This window comes from Carettochelys insculpta, chromosome 5, assembly GCF_033958435.1.
Source record: "Carettochelys insculpta isolate YL-2023 chromosome 5, ASM3395843v1, whole genome shotgun sequence".
NCBI classification, from domain to species: Eukaryota; Metazoa; Chordata; order Testudines; family Carettochelyidae; genus Carettochelys; species Carettochelys insculpta.
The window spans coordinates 105,402,164-105,422,073 of record NC_134141.1 but is presented as its reverse complement, the minus strand read 5'-3'; the positions used below and the strand labels follow the sequence as shown (position 1 = coordinate 105,422,073).

The window sequence follows — 19,910 nt, the reverse complement described above, 5'->3', positions numbered from 1 at the left end:
TAATAAAATAGCCATGATTTGGGCTAGCACAAGTTAAATATAGCAGACCGCCAACTTATGCGGAGGTAGTGTTTTTGCACAACCCTGAGTAAGTCAAATTTTGCATTACTCAGGAGAGCCAGGAAACTACTGTGCTGGTCAGTTTCCTGGCTCCCCTGAGTGGCAGGCAGCACGGAGCTAGGTGCCAACTCCCCACCACCCTGAGTTGTGTTAAACCAAGATATGAACAACTTGAGTGCACGTATCTTGGGGTTCTACAGTATACAACAATATTGGTTTCATTGTGTTGCCACTCAGTTTCATAGTGCTTTTACAGTAAAAGTTCTGGTCATTTTAATATATTTATCTTAGCGTTTACATAAAAGAGAAGTAGGGTCTGACTTAGTTTCTATTACAGCCTATTGAAAACCTTTTCATTTCATTCCATATGGCTCAAATTCATCTCAGTGGTTCCAGATCCTGAGCTGGTCTAAAGTGGAATACAGTGGAAATTGTCCATTGAAGACAATTTAGAACAGAGCAAGATATTGAGATCCTGGCTGCTGAAGACTAAAAATCCAACTTTTCTGAAACATTACTTGAAAATCATCTAGAGAGATCAAAATGTTTCATGTCAATTTAAGTGCAGTAACAATGTAAAACACATATACACATGAAAAAAATGTAAAATTAAGCACTACAGATTTGCAACAAATCATAACCTACTATTAACTGCTTCTGATTTTTTAAAAAGAAAATTATACAACATTTGAGCTGGAAAAGCATGCCACAGGTTTTAACTCTGGTGTTATTTTGCTTTCCCATAGACGACAATAATAAATTGACTGGAGGGATAAAATTAGGACTTTATATGCCAAATTCCACCAGTGGCATAATGGAATGAAAACCAAGATCCTAACAGGAAAGTTGTAATAAGTAAAAACATACAGTGCATAGAAAATTAGTATAATATTTTAAATAATAATACCCTTCTTCTGCTTTCACCTTCTTCCTGCCTCTGTCGTTTCCTTTTCTCTAGAAAAGGAACAATATTTTTAATTTAACTACAGAATAATAAAACTCATTCATTATATAACAGTTAAAGCAGCAAGGATTTAAAAAGCACTGGAATCCTATACTCAAAGGATTAAATTTAATCAAGCCCTACACATTCTTCATGAAGAAAGTGCTCATCGGAGGAAAATCACTGAAAATATTACCCAAAATACAAAAGGGTTGTGTTGTTGCTTTGGCAGCTCTAAAAATAAACTAAGGGGAAAGCAACAATATTCAATTCTGTAAATTAATGATGGAGTGTGTAAGTGTCCTTTAAAAAGAGATTCTCTTCAAAATATATGGTGCCATAATTGTTTAACAGTGGTAGTGCATCCACCTTTTCAATAAAAATTGACTACAAGTAGCCAGTGTTCCCTGCAAGCTGAGTGCTTGGGTGGCTGCACATCAGAGATTAAGGTGCCACCCAGGCAATTAGTAAAACACCCACAGCTACCCACAGTGGGCAGCATGTATTTTTATTGGTGGTGCACTTCTGCACATGCCTTGGTGCACATAACATTTATTCCACCCAGGGATGGAAAAAACCAGAGAGAACACTTCAAGTAACTGTTCAGAAACTTTATGTAACTGATTAAAAACTGACTACACATTACTATAATGCCTTTCATCTGAAGATTTTAGCTTCATAAATCTTAACTAATTAAAAATCACAATGGGCCTTAAATACCCTAAAAGGCATCATAAATTACACCCTTACATACAAGTTGGGGCATTAATTCAGCATACCTTCCAAAAAAGACTATTACCTATTGAATCACAAGCACCAGTTCCTGCAGCATCTAAGGTTTCCTTACTTTCCTTCAGCTGCTAATGAAGCACTATTGCATTCTAATTGGGAGAGGTTACGGATTTAGACCAACATGGAGCTGAGCTTTTAAAGTGATCTTTGTAATTACTAAAAAGACAAACTATGTAATTTTATCACCAAATTTTAAGACACTTCTTGTACACATATTACCTCTTCTGATTAATTCCTTTCCCTCATCAATGAAGTCAGAGGTCATCTCACTGTCTCCCATGAACTGCTGGAAGCCCAGCAGATTCAAACAATGAGTTCCTAAACTGGTAAAAGCAAAAAGGAGAAAAGAAAAAAGGTTTAATTCATTAAAAAATAGTTGAGAGAAACTGCACTGTAGCCTGCAAAGTTAGTTATCCTTGAAATATATGGAGAAGATTGTACCATACTGGCAAGCTGCATTTTAAAAAGGACATCATTTATTTTGTGGAGTGAGCAAGTTGAACATTCAGAACATTGTGGTATTCAGGCATGAATCAGCCCCCATAAGAACCCTTTCCATCATGTTAAATCAGAAATACAGCTGCATGGAAGCATGTTTACAATTTCCTGGAAGCATTCCTTGCACATAACTTAAAAGAAGAAATCCACCTGCTACGAGTAACCTCACAAATACTAAAATTACAACTGTCATGTCAGGTCTTTGATATTCCTACAAAACCAGTACAACTAGCCCAACAAGGAAGTCCCCTGGGGGGAAGCAACCATTGTGCATACACCTCTTTCATTGATAAAGAGGGTGGACATCCTTATAAGCTTTCTGTGTGCAAAATTTTTACATAGGGTGAGAGGGATTGATTTGCGGGTTTTGATCCCTTCTGAGGGTTGATTTCCTAGGTGCTGAGCCCTTACTGCTGAACTCTCCTGGAAATGAACTGGTTCAGTGTCTGTGCTGCTCTGCAGGCTGGGGGTAGTAATCCCAACTCTGTGTCTTTGTTGGAAGAGACCAGAGGATGAAGAGCCACAGAGGGCAGAAAGGTTAGTGAGTGGCATGATCAGCACACTGGGGACAACCCAAAGGGACTTCTGTGATTGTATCCATCATGGTGACAACTGTCATTCTTTGCTCAGAGAGAAAGAATTTTGCTTGTTTTTAAGTAGATTTAACAGTTTATTCATGGTGTAAAAAACATTTTGTTGTAACTTGTGCACTTGCAGACTGATGAGCTCCGGTGAATTTTTCAATTTTTTTCCACAATCAGTTTTTCTGTACATTTAAAAATTAATCCTATTTAAAAGCTGCAGATTTTAAAATGCTAAATTGACCTATAGTCTCATCTTTAATAGTTTGAACTAAGATGGTGATGTAGCAGGGGATGGGAAGGAGTGTCTTACATTTCAAAAACAGTGCTACATAACTAAGTGCAAAGGATTAAAGATTTGTGAATTACCCACCTGAAGTAAGTGGCAATACAGAGAATCACAACCAGCATGGGATAATATATATAAAATCCATCTGCAATGAAGGACAACACCTTCATGGAGCCCATTATCTGCAGAGAAAGATGCTGATTAGTACAAAGATACAACAATTACATCCATTATTTTTGTTTCTATCTCGAATTTACCACTTTCCCCATGCCATAAGGCCCTATTATAATACAATAAGTTATCCATTCTCTGAATGTCTACATAACTCTATTTGTAATAACTGATTTGTAATGAATGTTGACAAGTTAAAAGTGAACCAGCAGTCATATGGCACTTTAAAGACTAACAAAATAATTTAGTAAGTGAATGAGCTTTCATGGGACAGACACACTTCTTCAGATCTACAGCATGTCCAGTACAGACTGACTGTTACATAGCACAGAGGTCCAAAAAACGGAAATAAAAACTGACAAATCAGATACAAGGAACTGATGGGCAGCATGAGGGGGAGAGATACTAAGTGTCTTGGCTGAGATCATTACGAATAACAAAGGATGGGAAACAGTCCTTATAATGTGTGAGATAATTGCTATCTTTATTGAGACCAAGTGTTAATGTATCGAATTTGAGCATGAACTCCAGTTCACACGTCTCCCTTTGTAATCTGTTGTTAACGGCTCTTTGTTGTAGGACGCATATTCTCAGTATTTAACAGAATGGCCCACTCCATTGAAATGTTCACTGACAGGTTTGATTCCTAATGTCTGCTCTGTGTCCATTCATTCTTTGGCGAGTGTTTGCCCAGTTTGTCCAATGCACACAGAGGGGCAATGCAGGCACATGATGGCATGTACAACCTTGGCTGAGGTACAGGAGAATGAGCCCCTGATCTTGTAATTAATCTGGTTAGGTCCAGTGATGGTATCTCCAAAATAAGTATCTGTACAAAGTTGGCAATGGGGTTGTTGCAAGGAAAAGTTCCAGAATTCATATTAGTGTTGTACAGCCTGTGATTGCTAGTGAGAATTTTCATTAGGTTAGGAGGTTGTCTATCGGAGAGAACAGGCCTCTCACGTAGGACCTTCCAGAGCATAGCATCATGTTCTAATATAGGCTGGAGATTTTTGATTATGCTTTGCAGGGGTTTGAGCTGGGGGCTATAGGTAATGACAAGTAGCGTTCTGTTATTGACCTTCTTGGTCCTATCTTGAAGTAGCTGGTTTCTGGATATTCGTCTAGATCTGTCAATTTGGTTTCTTTTTCATTTCTCCTGGTGGGTAATTAAGTTTTATGAATACCTGGTAGAGATCTTGAAGTTTCTGGTGTCTGTCAGGAGGATCAGAGCAGATACGATTGTATCTAAGGGCTTGACTATATACGATGGAGTGTGTGCTGGATGGAAGCTGGAGGCATGTAGGTAAAGTGTAGCAGTCAGTGGGTTTCCAGTAAAGAGTGGTATTGATCTAGCCATCAGTGATTTGTTGTGTGGTGTCCAGGAAATGTCTCCCTCTTCACAATCCTCTCTCTGCAGAGTGGATACATCATTTTGGATGCCCAGAGCAGCAGATACGGAGGTAAGTAACTGCCTCTGAACCACCCTGATGAGCCTGCTGTATCTAGATTGCCACCCCACTGTACCCAACCAGATGCACCTAATCGCCCTACCACCATGCCCCACTCACCCTGCACCCAGACCATGTCAATAAGCCACAAAGTTCTATTCTTCCCTCTCTGTCAATGTTCATGCTTGCAGACCCCTGAAGCACACAGAACTTCCACCAAACCACCTGCACCCACACCGAATTCTCTCATCCAACACCTAGATCCCCTCAACCTAAGCGTCTTCACTCAGATCCTGATAATCTGACCATGCCTGTCCCACACTAGATTCATATACAAGGGCTGGGTGTGCAAGACTGTGTCTCTCTCAATTGCTATATTGGTGGGCCTGGTGCATAGGGATAGAGGTCCAGGTTGTTTCTGGGGAGGCCAGCACCCTGCGCTGTGCCAGGCTGGGGTGCAGCCTCACTGCCAAATCTGTGTTAGCAATGGAATGGGTAATTCTGAAGAGTGTCTCCACATTTATTTATTGACAAAATATGCAGAACTTTGCAGATTTTTTAAAATACTGTGCTCAGAATTTTTATTTTGTTTTATTTATTTTTTGTGCAGAATTCCCTCAGGAGTAATTAATCCTACCCTGCTTCAATAGTGAGTAAGCAGCCGGCTAAAGAACTACATTTTTATAATAAACATTTCATTTTATAATTAATGCTTGTCTAACTGCTAAGCCAAATTGCATCAAAAGAAATCCTCTTCATACTTACTGATGTATATGCAGTTACTTGAGTGTTTTTGTGAGAGATTGATGAATCCATGTGAGTCAAACCCAAGAAATTCAGACACAAAGGTGGAGTTAAACGGCAGAATAACCTGCATAATTTCAATAATTAGCAGATTTTAAGAAATTGTCCCCACTATAAAATACAATTTAAAGAATAAAAATCACAACTAGATATGATCTCGCTTTTAAAAGATGAAATGCTGTGTAAGTTGCACCTATATGATCATCAAGGGCTGTATCTGAAAAATGCTTGATTTAAAATTAAAGAGGCAGTCCCAGAAACCAAAATACTGTATATATATATTTTACATGCACCCACAATATATATGCTGTACTTACATGCCACTGAAAAGGAGACTATATGCATCTGTCTGATGGTGTGAAGCTAAATAATAATAATTAAATACACGAATCCTGAAGACAGTTGAGTAAACACAGATACTTAAGAAGAAGATGGTAAGGAAACAAGCCATCTAGAAACAAAACATTGATTTTTTTATTATTTCTTTTACATCAAAATAATTGCTGCACTACTAGATTAGAGAAACAAGACTTTAAGGGCAAAATTCTTTTTATTTCTATTATATCATGAAATAACATAACTAATGCATAAATTTAGCCTATGCAGACATACATGCACTGTAGTCAACATATTTTGTACAAGATGTGCTTAAAAACAGCAGTGAAATAATATTTTTGAGGGAAAAAAACAAGCTAGCTTCACTACGTTGCAAAAGTATGAAATGTATTTTAAATAGTTAAGAAAGATTTTTTAAAAAACATGTACCCTCCTTTTGTATTTCCACAGTGTAAAATAAAGCATGTCATAGGCTGCATTTAGTGATATAATTGCAGTTAAAGTGGTTCTAACGACAATTAAACAATGGTGATGAGTTGAAGAAATAAATGAATAGTAAAATACCATTAATAGCTTGGGAGCTCTTTCTTGAGTTATACAGGACAATCTAATAGAAAACATGTTTTTAAAATGTCCTGTAGTTTTGTCAACATACTGCAATATTGGGCTCAGTTCCAACAAGGAATGTCTCTCTTTAAGCCATCCGCATTACCTAAGACTACGAACTTCCTGTATGATGGCATGTGTGTATATTCAGAGCAATTATCACACATGAGAACATTGAAAAAGAAATTAGCCCAGATGGTAAGAGAATAAAGAAGTCTCATACACCATGCCACCAACACACATCTAAGCAACTAGTTTAAGTTACTCCAGTTTAATGTTTCTACATGTGAATGAACTGGGTCAGACTTCTCTGCCTGTAATGGACTGGTGCACAGAAGAGGTGAGACTGCCCCAAAATTAGTTTTTGTAGCTGTACAGCTTAGAGAGCTTCTGTTGTTCAGTAGTCAGTGGTTAATTTTTGATAAATAAATAGTTTACATGTGTTAAATTTAATAACCTTAGCCATCATTATTACTGTTGGTACTAAAATCTGCACAAGAAGGTTGTTAAATTTCAAACTGACCTCTATGTAAATATAGTTATATGTTCTTTCCGCTAGTTGTATGAAGACAGCAAACAAAGACAGAACAGGATTAGTGCTAAAAAAGGTGCACTCTGACCATACAACAATTACAGAGAACGTGGCCAAAACAATAGCAAGAATTCTGTAAAACCAAGGCCGAAGGAGACACTCCCAGTACCATTCTGGAAAAAAAGAAACAAACCAAAAAAAAAATCAGTAAGTAGCAGATCAATACAATTTATATAAGAAATAGGAAACCATAGAATTTTTCAAAACAGTATTGTGCAACTGACATGGCTAGCTGAAAAATATATTTGCACCAGAAACAGACCCTTAAGAGCCAGTAACTCTAAGAGTGCTTCTTCCAAAAGAATTCACCATTATCGCATCTAAGTGCTCTTGATTTTCCTGCAAATTGAGTTTACGATAAGAAATATAAGTGCTTTTTGGCATCTGATAGAGGTGGTATGTCTATTCCATCATGTGAGCAAAAGGGGATGTATTACTACTACTATACCTGAGTATTATTCACATTGGAGAAAAGATGCCAGGCTTGCTACAGGAAAATATGAGTTATAGTCATTTAGGTACTCAACATTTGCATGACAATACATACCAACAGTAGGTGTGTAGAAATATCGGATAATTCTGTTTTCAGGTTCTTGGAACTGAAAAGTATGAACAAACTGACGAGTTGCACTGGTTTCATTTTTTGCCACATCCTCCAAGTAGAATGCTTGTTCTAAAAGAATTTGCCACTGCACTTTTGTACGACCGTGTCTCTGAACTGAATAAATTACCTGTAGAAAATAAACCCGAAGTTCCAATTATAGAATGCTTGCTCCAAGAAATGGGAAAAATTTGTTAAATGCCACACTGACTGCTCACTAATCACATGGGTGTGTTTTGAGCAGAGTTGGAGGTGTTAAGGGCAGAGTTAAAGCTAATTTGGAGCCAAACAGGTATGAATATAAAAGAGCTATAAGAAACAGTTCAGATGCTGGGCCTAAAAGGAGGCTTAACAGAGTCTGCTCAGAAGCTAGGACCATGTGGGCACAGAGTTCCAAGGGGAGTTGTTTTAATCAGTTCTGTCTGTGGATGTGGAAGAAGTTAACTAGAGAAGGGCCCCTGACCAGCCAATGCTGAAGTGTCGGCCATGACCCACAAGAAGTTTCAAAACCATAAACAGAAAGTGCTCTTTTTCTATATCTGCTAGCAAGGTCAGGTTGTGTCTGAACAGGGATATGTGCGCTGTTACTGCTTCAAAACCACCCTGATTTTCCTGCATTTTGCCAAGGATCACAATCTTATGCAGAAGGAAATGCTTAGTGGCCTTGCAAATTTGGATGACGACAGCCTCAACTATGGATTTTCTATGATTCATCATTGACTGAAAGCAATCTAGCATTGCAAACACACAAAGTTTGATGGTCCCTTGCTTCTCGACTGTCAATGAAACTCTCATTCTGGTTTCCTGTGCTGGAAGTATGCATTTAGCTCAGCACCCAGATCCAAGAACATGGTCTTTTGCATCTGAAAGTTCTGGAGCCACTCCTCATCCTCCAAGACCTGCATTACAATTTGATTCCACCAATCACTGCTTGTTTTCAGTCCCAGAAGTGGCAAACCACTGCATGGAACTGGTCCAAGAATGCCAATAGCAACTTTGCATTTTTTCCCCCACTGTTTCCAGCATCCAGTTATGTGGTATTCTTCATTTCTTTTCTCATCAGATCCCCAGTCTTAATATTCATTCAAGCTCCCCTAAGGAGAAAAGTGCATCCTGCATTAGCTATGGTCATTACAATTTTGCTGAACTTTAAAGGGTCTGCACAAGGTCTCTGCTTCTGTCAGGCATATGGCAGAGTCTGTAAAGCAGCACATAGGACTGTGGAAATTAAAAAACAAACAAACAAAAGTTCTAGGGTTAAAACAAACAAACCAACCAACCAACCACACACATTATGGGATGGGGAACCCCAAGCCAGCTTTCATCTAGTTAAACCAAAGCTAGCTCAGTTAAAAACCATGAGTATAATCATGGCATAATAGGCTACCTACTGATATAGGGGCCGAGGATTCATTCTCCCCACTGTGTTTCTTGCATGTTCACTACAATTTACATTTGAGATTCTTCATTACAGTTCATCATATCCATTTACAACACACTACAACTTATCATGGTGTCCTGTTTTATCCCGCTAGATAGTAGCTCAGAATTTCATACATTAATACATGTTTTATTGCACTGTCAGAAATAGAACAGATACAGTTTTATAGGCAAAATAAAAAAGCATATACAAAATTAAGGATGTCAGATTATTTTGAATGTCAACTATTTTAAAACAAACAATAGTCTTAAATGAATGTGTTAGCAAGAGAAGTGATACTGCAACAGAAACTTACTGATTTACCTGTTTGTGAAGTTTCTCCAGAGTTTTCTCACTTGGATAGCTGTTTTGCCTGTCATCAAAATCTTCATAGTCATCCATGTTCCTACCCATTCTTTCCTGGTATTCAGTAGGACACTAGCAGGAAAAGTAAAATATCTGACGTAGTTTATATCTGGGAGCAGTTGTATATCCTCTTTTATTAAAGTCTTAAAATTTTTTTGGACAGTGGATGCAACTAAAATGCATTTTTACTTAAAATATACCATATATTTCCCCTCCAAAACTGCAAGGCATTCATTTATAAAAGTTAACTCTGCATTTCTTTGTATGTGAATGACCATGTTCTATGAATATATAAAAATAATCTTTTGATAAAATGTATTTTATTCAAGTTTGAATAAAATCAAATAGGACAGAGCACACAAAAGAGGAAATATTTACCTTTTTAAAGTTATCCTTTACAACTCTATTTTAGCATTAGATATTGAAAAAATATATATTCAATGGCCAAGACTAGATCAAACTATATTTATAGAAGCAATTAGATACACCATACTATAGAGATGTCATTGAGCAGAGAGGTTGACTCTCATAAACAAGAAATTATAACTTGTGTGTCAAGTCAGCAAATCATCAAGAGACAAATCTCCTAAAAAGTTATATGGATGTTCGAAACACTATACACTTGCTTTCCATATTCTAGAAAGTCTTACTACTGTGAACAGAATCCCAATTTAACAATTTCACATCATATCAACAGAATTGGAACTGTAGGTATTCAACTGAGATTTTAGGAATAATAGCTTTCAAAAGGGTTGAATAAAAACAAAAACAGCGACAAGAAAAGAAATTGTAACACTGGACAAGAATCTCAGAAATGCTAAAGTCAGATTGTGATACATCGAGGAACTTATAAAAGAGCAAAAATCTCTAAAACAATGTCATTCATTAATTACCTTTTTCAATATTGTATCGACACATTTTCTCAAAGGATGATTATACTTAATACTTTCATTCACTTTACGAACTTCCTGTTTAAAAATAAAAACAAAAAACAACAAACAAATATTACACATCAATATTACACTATGAAGTGGATAAAAGTTTTTAAGTAAAAATTCTCCATGAACCACTAGAGCTCCTTGCCAACCCAAGTGGTTCTTGACATTTTGAAGCTGCTTACCAATAAATGTGGTTGAGATTTATTACGTGTCCAACAATAAAAAAATATTTCACAATACTCCTTAAAGCATAGGAAACTAAATCAGAAAAACTTTTGGTATCAAATAGACCTACAAAAGCTTTTGTGTTTGTGTGCACATACCAAACAAACCAAAAAGGGTGCATCTATACTTGCATTCCTCTTTTGAAAGAGATATGCAAATCAGACTAATCAAAATGCAAAGTAGGTATAAATTTGCATATTCAATACCTCATTTGCATATTCTAATTTCAAAAGAGCTTCTTTCTAAAGAAGAAAGCCAGTGTAGACGCTGCTCTTTCGAAAGTAAACCCATCTTCGAAAGAATCCTTCTTCCCTTTATTTAATGGGAAAAAGGATTCTTTCAAAGATGAGGTTTACTTTCGAAAGAGCAGCATCTACACCGGCTTTCTTCTTTTGAAAGAAGCTCTTTCAAAATCAGAGTATGCAAATGAGGTGCCAAAATATGCAAATGTATACCTCATTTGCATGCCTCTTTCGAAAGAGGAATACAAGTGTAGACGCACCCAAACTGATTATCTTTTTTACAAGCAGGCATGTTGAAGGTGAAATGCTTTTTTGTTTTAACTTATGGATGGGAAACAAGTTTTATTTTTGCCTGATTTTTCTCATCTAGGCCTTGTCTACACTAGCCCCAAACTTCGAAATGGCCACGCAAATGGCCATTTCGAAGTTTACTAATGAAGCGCTGAAATGCATATTCAGCGCTTCATTAGCACGCGGGCGGCCGCGGCACTTTGAAATTGATGCGGCTCGCCACCGCTCGGCTCGTCCAGATGGGGCTCTTTATCGAAAGTACCCCGCCTACTTTGAAGTCCCCTTATTCCCATCTGCCATGGGAATAAGAGGACTTCGAAGTAGACGGGGTCCTTTCGAAAAGGAGCCCCGTCGGCATGAGCCGCAGGGCGGCGAGCCACGTCAATTTCGAAGTGCCACAGCCACCCGCGTGCTAATGAAGTGCTGAATATGCATTTCAGCGCTTCATTAGTAAACTTCGAAATGGCCTTTTGCGTGGCCATTTCGAAGTTTGGGGCTAGTGTAGACATGGCTATATTGTTTATTATTGGTATGCGACTCAATGCAAGTCGGTTATAAGGCATGCACAAAGAACGAGGATGTAGTGCTAGTGGCTCTAGATATTTGCTGGGCTGAATCACGTAGGAAGAAAGGTGGAAAAGGCAAAAAGTGACCCATGCAATGTTCCTTCAGAAAATTCTCTTGTTGCCATTAAGGATTTTTTTTTAAATATCCTGCAATCCATCTGCCTAAATACTGCCCTCATTTCTGCTGCCACTGACGCCACATTTCAGAAAATGTTTGATAAACAACAATAGCAGCTGAGTATATGGAAGGTGCGGCCTGCACAGTCAAGTTTTGTCATAGCTGTTTTTTGCCAAGATCTCAGTGATGCACCAGTCCTGGACAGGTCAGAGAGATGGAAATCATATCTTCCTTCATCTATTGGCAATGCATAAGATGACCATTTTACTAGAGTTTACTCAAGGGTCCAGGTGCTCTCAGTGCTCCTAACGGAAAACTGAAATCTATGGTTCTTCTGGCATCCCAGTGACAAGTTTGTCTGGAGACCTTTAGTTGAAATCTCTGAACTGGTGCCAACGCTGTTTGAGGCATCAGTTGTTATTGCCCTTGAGAATTTCACCAATGTGTAATATAATATGAATCACAGATTCTAAGTTACAGTACATTCATTTTCAGAATATGCTCATAAAATTTCAAACCTTAAAATCGCAAGCTTCTAGACACTTGACATTTTATCATTTCCAGATACTAGACATTTCACTTTCTAGAACTAACAATGCCCTAAATGTTGCAATTCTTGTAGGTTGCAGATAATGGATCTCGAAATCTGTCAACAATCCCTCCATCCAGAAGTGTTTTTTAGGGAATAGTCCATGATTGAATACAGAAAGTTCTAATGACTCAGGAAGTATAATTTTCAATTAATAAATTTACAAAATTGTTAATTTATATTTATTTTACCAATATATACATAAGATCTCTGTCACGAAAACGTCCTAAGAATAAGGAAATGAAGTTTCTGCTGCCGTTTCATCACACCCCATATACATGTAGAAAGAATTACCATACCATACAAATCCCCACAAGTGTCTAACACATAATTTTAAGCTCATAGGCACTAGAATATGACAGTAAAGAATAGCTGTTGAATTTGTTTGGATTCATGCTCTGTTCTTAATAGAAGATTTGATTCTGTTGCTGAGTGGCAAATCATAGGAGTAAAAAATAATGATAGTGCAAATAATTATCTAGGCACTGTTCAAAAAGGAATACAACTAGAACCAAGAAACAGATCCTGAGTCTCTTATTAAGAATGAAAGGTTTTATCTTCTAAAAATCTAAGTAGTGCACAGAAGTGTGAACAGTGTAAGCTTTATGAGCATTAATAGGGTCTGTGCACTAAATCTGCATGCATGTACGCCTTATTCATCGTCAGAGTCAACGTGTAATGTTTGCTGTTCTCATTGCAGGCATACAATACCAAATTACCACAGTGGAGCAGTCTGTAAACTCTTCAGAGCAGAAATTGTTTTAAAATCTTTTAATTTTATGCAGTACCCAGTCAACCCAATTAGGACCTCTATAATTTCATCACACTTTTTTTTTCTAAAGTAGGCTTACGATATTCTCCTTTGAAGAAATGTGGAACTGAAGATAACTAAACCAGGAGAGGGCACCATTTTTCAATGATGGGCTACTCCAAGATTTTGGTAAACAGACAAGGGCTGCACTTTTTTACAGCAGGAGTGCAGGGTCTGGGACAGAGGCTGGGTGAAGAACAGAGCATGGGGTAGGAGGAGTCTGGGTTGCAGGAGAGAGTGGGGTCTGGGATCTGAGAGTTTGAGTGCAGAAGAGGTTTGTGACCAGGGCAGAGGGTTGGGAGGTGGGGCCTGGAGGGTGTATGGGTGCAGGAGAGGATCCTGGCCTGGGGGAGAGGTGTAGAAGTGGGTGCAGGATCTGGGAGAGAGTTGTAACTTGGAGGGAGAGGGCTATAGAGGGTTGGGATGGTGACCAGGGACACGGAGTAGGGGGAGGGAGGGACTGGGGTGCCAGAAGCAAGCTGTGCCTGAGAGATGCTTACCAAAGCAGCTCCCAGCCACCAGCCTTGCAGGACCCTGAGGGACAGGCTGCCTGATGCAGCCCCAGATATGCCAAAACTGCTGCCTGCTCCACATGGCTCTTTGCTTCAGATGGAGAGGAGGTGAGTGGGTGGCGGGGGGGGGGTGCATGAAACAGCCCCATGCTGCTTTAAGAGGTTTCCTGCTGTGTGCCTGAGGTTCCCAGCAGGGCAGCCTGGTGGGACAGATCCAGCCCATGGGCTGTATCTTGCCTACCCCTGAATTAAACCCTCCTCACTTTATGTTTCTTAATTAAAACTAATTTGTTCACCTCCATAATATCTTCTAAGTTCTCCTCTGCATCTGCTTTTTCAGTCATCAGTTTGGCAACCTTGAAATAAGTCTTCATGAGAAGGTATCCCTTTTTTGCTCCATTCCAGTGAGAGCGAGGAATTTCCACCAAACCGTACCCTAACAACAACACAAGAAGGAAAAGACCCCATGTGTTGGCAGCTGCAATCCCAATTGTCTGAAGCTGGTTCCTGAAACAAAAGAGCGATCTCCATTAATGCATTCTATTTTTACTTTCACAGAAACAAAGATTAGTTTTTTGTCTGTAATTTTGTCATCTCTGAAAGGACACCTACTACTCTGTTACACTTGAAACTGCTTGTATTGTCTACATTGCCCAAGCTTCTGAAACAGGCTAGAGATTTCTTTTGTACATTAGCCATCTCCCATGCTGGAGCACTGAAAAGGTTGAATATCCACCACCAGCCTAGAGAAGTCTCCAGCTTTCCTTAGCATGTTGCTCTTGAAGATCATGTCAATCACACAGAGATCAAGCTGGGAAGAAAAGGGAAATATGGCGATTGTAGCCAGCAGTGCTTTCTTCTGTGCTGATATTTGTCGGTACTGAGTACCAGCAGGGATTGGCTGGGGACAGGGAGTGGGCTAAGTACAGGGACCACTCTTGTTAAAAACACACTGGCATCCAGAAACAAGTCACCAGAAAGAGCTATCAAAGAGGCCACAGCCTTTAAGAGGCAGTGAAAAAGTGGTTCCCCAGGAGCATCTACCACACAGCACTGACACATTTTATTGGAAAAAACATATGAAAGCCATCTTTTCCTGCCTCTCAAGCTTAGGGGACAAGGGTGAGAAGGGGAAAAGAATAAATTGGAAAACCCAGCAGCAAACATGATGTTGCAATAGACTCCCATGTCAGAGATAATGGTACATATTTACATTAATTGTGCACTTAAAAAAATAGAAAATCAATCACATTTAATCAAGTGTTTAAATTAATCACTATTAAGGATTAATTAATAGAATATGATTTGTAATGCTCATTTTATATTTATATTTGATTACGAAGTGTTTGCATTGTAAAAAACATAACTAATATTTTTCAAATCTCCCGTTACAAGTATTGGAGTGCAATTCCTTTATCATGTACAATTAAGTAAAAGACAAGGGCATTAAAATGTTAAAACTTTAGACTCTATGGGCTTGTTTACACTAGCCCCCTTCTTCGAAGGGGGTATGGTAATCTGCCTTGGGCAGGAATAGCAATGAGGTGCTGTGATGCATATGCAACACCTCATTAGGTTAATTCTTGATGCACGAACTGCGAAGTTAGCAACTTCGAAGCACCGGCAAGCCATGTAGCCGTGGGCACTTCGAAGTACCTGTGCAACTTTGAAGTGCCCTTACTCCCAAAACTTTTGATTTTGATTTCTGTTATTTTCCATGAATTCAAGTATCTTTTAATGATGGCAAGTTTCTTTGTAAATACCACATTCAAAGATTAAAAAAACAAACAAACAAACAAACAAACAAAAACAACAAACGAACATTGATTGCCACCTTCAATTTCAAAGTTAACTGCAAAAGTAGTACAGGTCAAAAATTTAAATGTGATCCCAGAAATGTTTAAACAGACAATATTACCTGATCAATAAAAATTTTACCAGCAAATCTACCATTGGACAGAAAATGTTGCAAATCAGACTGAAACACATACAAATTTATGTATGTACTTTTTCTGAAAAATCAGTTTAAGTAGTAACATGTTCAGGGAAAGTCTAGAGAAAGAGTGGCTCTTCTCTAGCATTACAACAATCAGAATTCTAGATTAGATTAGTACTGCCCAACTTGCAGGGATGCTGTAAAAATAGAAACACATTTTAAAAAACAAAGAAACTCTTCCTCTTACCATCGTAAACTGAAGGCTGGATTTACAGCCACATATATTAAAAATGCTCCAAAAATCAGCAAGTAGGTGCCATAATAGATTGCATTCTCAATCAACGCAGTTTTAATCTTTCCAGTAATGGAGAACCCTCCTGATCTAGCATATGATTGCATAAAAGGTAAGAGTATCCTAGAACCAAAGAAAAATACATTAATGATGTAAGCTTTTTTTCTGTCTTACCCTCATTGCTAATTTTCACTCAATTGGGCAGAGTTCTTCTAAAAGAATGTTGTCTATTACATTTGTTTTCTCTATAGACTCATCAATTTTACAATAAACCTTGAAATTTAAATAGTGCTTAGATCAATATCTATTAGAGAGCCTTAAAAGGAAAAAAACATCACTACGAGAGCACTACTGGCTTTGCTCTTCTTGATCACAGTTTCACAAAACACACTACTCAATGGGTGTGTCTACACTAGGAACTAACTTCGAAGTTAACCTCAAAGTTAAGCACTACATTAAAGTAGCCAGCAGAGAGTCTACACACATTTTCCCTTATTTCAAAGTTAACTTCGAAGTAGGGAGCCCAACTTTGAAGTCCTTACTCCATTCCCGGGAATGAAGTAATGCCGTACTTCGAAATTTAACTTCGAAGTAGAGTGTGTATAGACGTTCTTCTTCAAAGTTGCTTACTTCGAACTAAGCAACTTAGAAGTTATTTTTGTAGTGTAGACACAGCCAATGTTTCTAAAACAAGTCATGTATATAATTTAGGACCCTACCAAATTCACGACCTATTTTGGTCAATTTCGTAGGCATGTGATTTTAAATATAGTAAATGTCACGATTTCAGCTATTTAAATCTGAAATTTCACAATATTATAAATGACCCAAAAAAGGAGTTGTGTGGGGATCGCAAGGTTATTGCATAGGAGTTGTAGCACTGCTACCCTTACTTCTGCAAGCTGATAGCAGAAGATGCTAGCTTTGAGAGCTGGGAAGCTGGAGAGCACTGGCTGTACATGGAAGAGGTGCTGCTAGCAGCTGCATAGAAGGAAGGATGGCATGGTATGGTACCGTTGCCTTTCTACAGAGGTGGGCCCTTAGTCAGCAGCTGCTGTTCTCCAGGCATCCAGCTCTGAAAGCCAGAGTGCAGAAGTAAGGGTGACATGGATACACTATTAGCATCTTTATTTCTGCACTGTTACTGGAGGAGTGCTGCCTTCAGAGTGGCACCCAGGCAATATATTACAATCACCGCTCATCAGTTACCAAGCTCGGAAGGCAGCAATGAAGTAAGAGTGGCCATCCTAAAATAATCTTGTGATCCACCTGCAATTCCTTTTTGGGTCTGGACCTCCAATTTGAGAAATGCTGGTCTTCCCCATAATATCTGCATAGTATAAGGTAACAGCACACAAAAAGGCCACATTTCATGAGAGGACACCAGATTTCATAGTCCGTAACTCCTTTTTTCATAGCTGTGAATATAGTAGGGCCCTCTTGAAACATATTTATCACAAATTTGCCAATGTAAATTGCAGTGGGGCCAAACTGGACAGTCTCTACGTAAAAGAATACATGGACATAAATCAGACATCAGGAACAGTAATGTACAGAAGCTTGTGGGAGAGCACTTCAATCTCCCTGGACTCTCAGTAGCAAATTTAAGGGTAGCAGTCCTGAAACAAAGACATTTCAAAAATCAAATGGAAAGAGAAATCTCTGAGCTGCAATTTATTTGCAAATTTGACTCCATTAACCAAGGATTAAGAAGCTTCTTACAACTAGCAAGACCACCTTACAAAAGCAGCTTCTCTGCCCTAGATGTTAACATCTCCACATTAGACTGACAATGGACCATATCCTGCCTGTCTTATCTGACCTGTTTTCTCCTCTCTTCATACAGACTACTGATAACGGCCCGTTTTCACCCTGACTGAATACACCTTGTCAGCTCTGGCCCTCCCTTTTACTGGGACCCCACTTTTTAAATACCCCTCTGAAACCACCACCCCCCCACTCATGCATCTGATGAAGCGGGTCTTTGCCCACCAAAGCATATGCTCCAAAATATCTGTTAGTCTATAAGGTGCCACAAGACTTCTTGTTGTTCTCAAAAATACAGACTAACACAGCTACCACTCTGATACTTAAATATCGGAGGGGTAGCCATGTTAGTCTGGATCTGTAACAGCCATGAAGGATCCTGTGGCACCTTATAGACTAACAGAAAAGTTTTGAGCATGAGCTTTCGTGAGCACAGACTCACTTCATCAGATGCTGGTCTCGGAAATCTGCTCTGGCTTATTTATACCTGGCCCTGCAGATTTCCAAGACCACCATCTGATGAAGTGAGTCTGTGCTCATAAAAGCTCACACTCAAAACTTCTCTGTTAGTCTATAAGGTGCCACAGGACCCTTCATTGCTGTCTCTGATACTTGTCTCTCTGACTCAGAATATTATGTACAGATTCTGAGACTTGTTGCCACATGAGTACAGAGAAGCAATAGCAGCACAGAATAAAGGTAATTTCCATGAACATCAGACTGGGCTGTGAAACAAACATTCATTCTGCTAAAGCAATATGCTGAAATTTTGAACTTAGTACAAGATAAATGTATTTAACTAAATTTTATTGTCCATGCTTTGTTTTTTTAATTGTATATATTCCTCACTAAATCTCCAATTAGTTAATAGGCATTAAACATGTTTAAATGCTTTACTGATTTTGAACTGACTTAAGCTTTTGGTTAAATGTAAGTGCATAGTCAAAGGCTTTGATGATTTGGAGTCTAAGAACCACCTTTTCAGATGCCTTTCCTACAGTTTCTGAAGGTTCAGTTGTAGGTGCAAATTAGTCCGTTGCAAACGTCAGAGCTAATCATATTATAAATAGCTCCCATATTAAGGAGTGGAAGAAACGTAAGGTCAGTTAAAAATAAAAATTCTACTGAAAAAGATTAAACAAACAATATCACTCCACAATTGAAGACAATTTTAACAATATGTAAAGTACTTACCCATCAATAAATTAGAAGTCACTAATGGACAATTACACATGAAGAAAAACAAACTACGTTGTTGTAAGGTATTTGATTTCAAAACATTTTTTGCCAGATCATCAGATGTCAAACTCACACAGAAGGAAATTGTAAACAGTATACTGTAAATACTAGAACGTTTTATTTTCACAGTATTTGTTACGGTCTTTGCTATCTATTTGCTTCACTTACCAGGTTAAGAACTGTGATGTCCAATATACTACACGCCAGAAGATTGGCATAATTCCATCAGGGATATAACTCCATGGTTTGAAACACTTATGTTTTCTGTAGAATGGTCAGACAGTCACGTGTTAATTATAAAATTTAAATATAAATATTCATCACTTCTATCCAGAAACTCTTTTCAGTCTTGTCATCGAAAAATACGGTTTTAATTAAATGGTTTTTACATGACTAACACGTTTCATAAGAGATTTAGCACGTTGCCCACTTTAAAATTATGCTGACAAATAGTGGCACCACAAACAGCCCATATCTGGACAGGACAATTTCTCTTAAAGGGAAAAAAATGGTAGTTCAAGATTGTCATTCTACTGAAGACTTGACAGAAGTCAACTAGCAAGGCCACTTTTTTGGTTACGCTCAGGAAAGTATGTTTGTATTTTCTTACACTAAATATTTCGTTTTCAGAGAACAAGATCTCAGGAACAGCTCACTGATAACTGCACCATTACCTATGCATTTCTATTATTGACTCAGTTTCTTAGTTATTGATCTCTACAAAGCACTTTCAACTCAATGGGCTGATACTTTCCAAATATAGTTTCTGCCTGAGAAATCTGGAAAGTTTAAGCAAAACTACCCAAGCTACTGAGTACAAGAAATGTATAAAACAAAAACTTCTAATCATCAACATATTCCTTATTACAGAATA

The 19,910-nt window shown here is 38.2% G+C and overlaps 1 protein-coding gene across 4 annotated transcripts in view; it reads right to left on the bottom strand.

Annotated features, from left to right (window-relative positions):
• LMBRD2 (LMBR1 domain containing 2) overlaps positions 1-19,910 on the bottom strand; it is a 45,199-nt gene that overhangs the window by 14,464 nt on the left and 10,825 nt on the right. For all 4 annotated transcript variants that reach the window (XR_012645792.1, XR_012645791.1, XM_074995653.1 and 1 more), the window contains exons 4-15: positions 19,205-19,300; positions 15,986-16,153; positions 14,099-14,309; positions 10,404-10,478; positions 9,469-9,582; positions 7,671-7,854; positions 7,055-7,236; positions 5,907-6,040; positions 5,551-5,656; positions 3,248-3,345; positions 2,015-2,118; positions 968-1,014 (exon numbers count right to left, since the gene is read on the bottom strand). Coding sequence is in view for 2 of the 4 variants with exons in the window: in XM_074995653.1 (XP_074851754.1) it covers positions 968-1,014; positions 2,015-2,118; positions 3,248-3,345; positions 5,551-5,656; positions 5,907-6,040; positions 7,055-7,236; positions 7,671-7,854; positions 9,469-9,582; positions 10,404-10,478; positions 14,099-14,309; positions 15,986-16,153; positions 19,205-19,300 (1,519 nt within the window). In the remaining 2 variants the exon portion in view is untranslated. The remainder of the gene's footprint in view (positions 1-967; positions 1,015-2,014; positions 2,119-3,247; positions 3,346-5,550; positions 5,657-5,906; positions 6,041-7,054; positions 7,237-7,670; positions 7,855-9,468; positions 9,583-10,403; positions 10,479-14,098; positions 14,310-15,985; positions 16,154-19,204; positions 19,301-19,910) is intronic.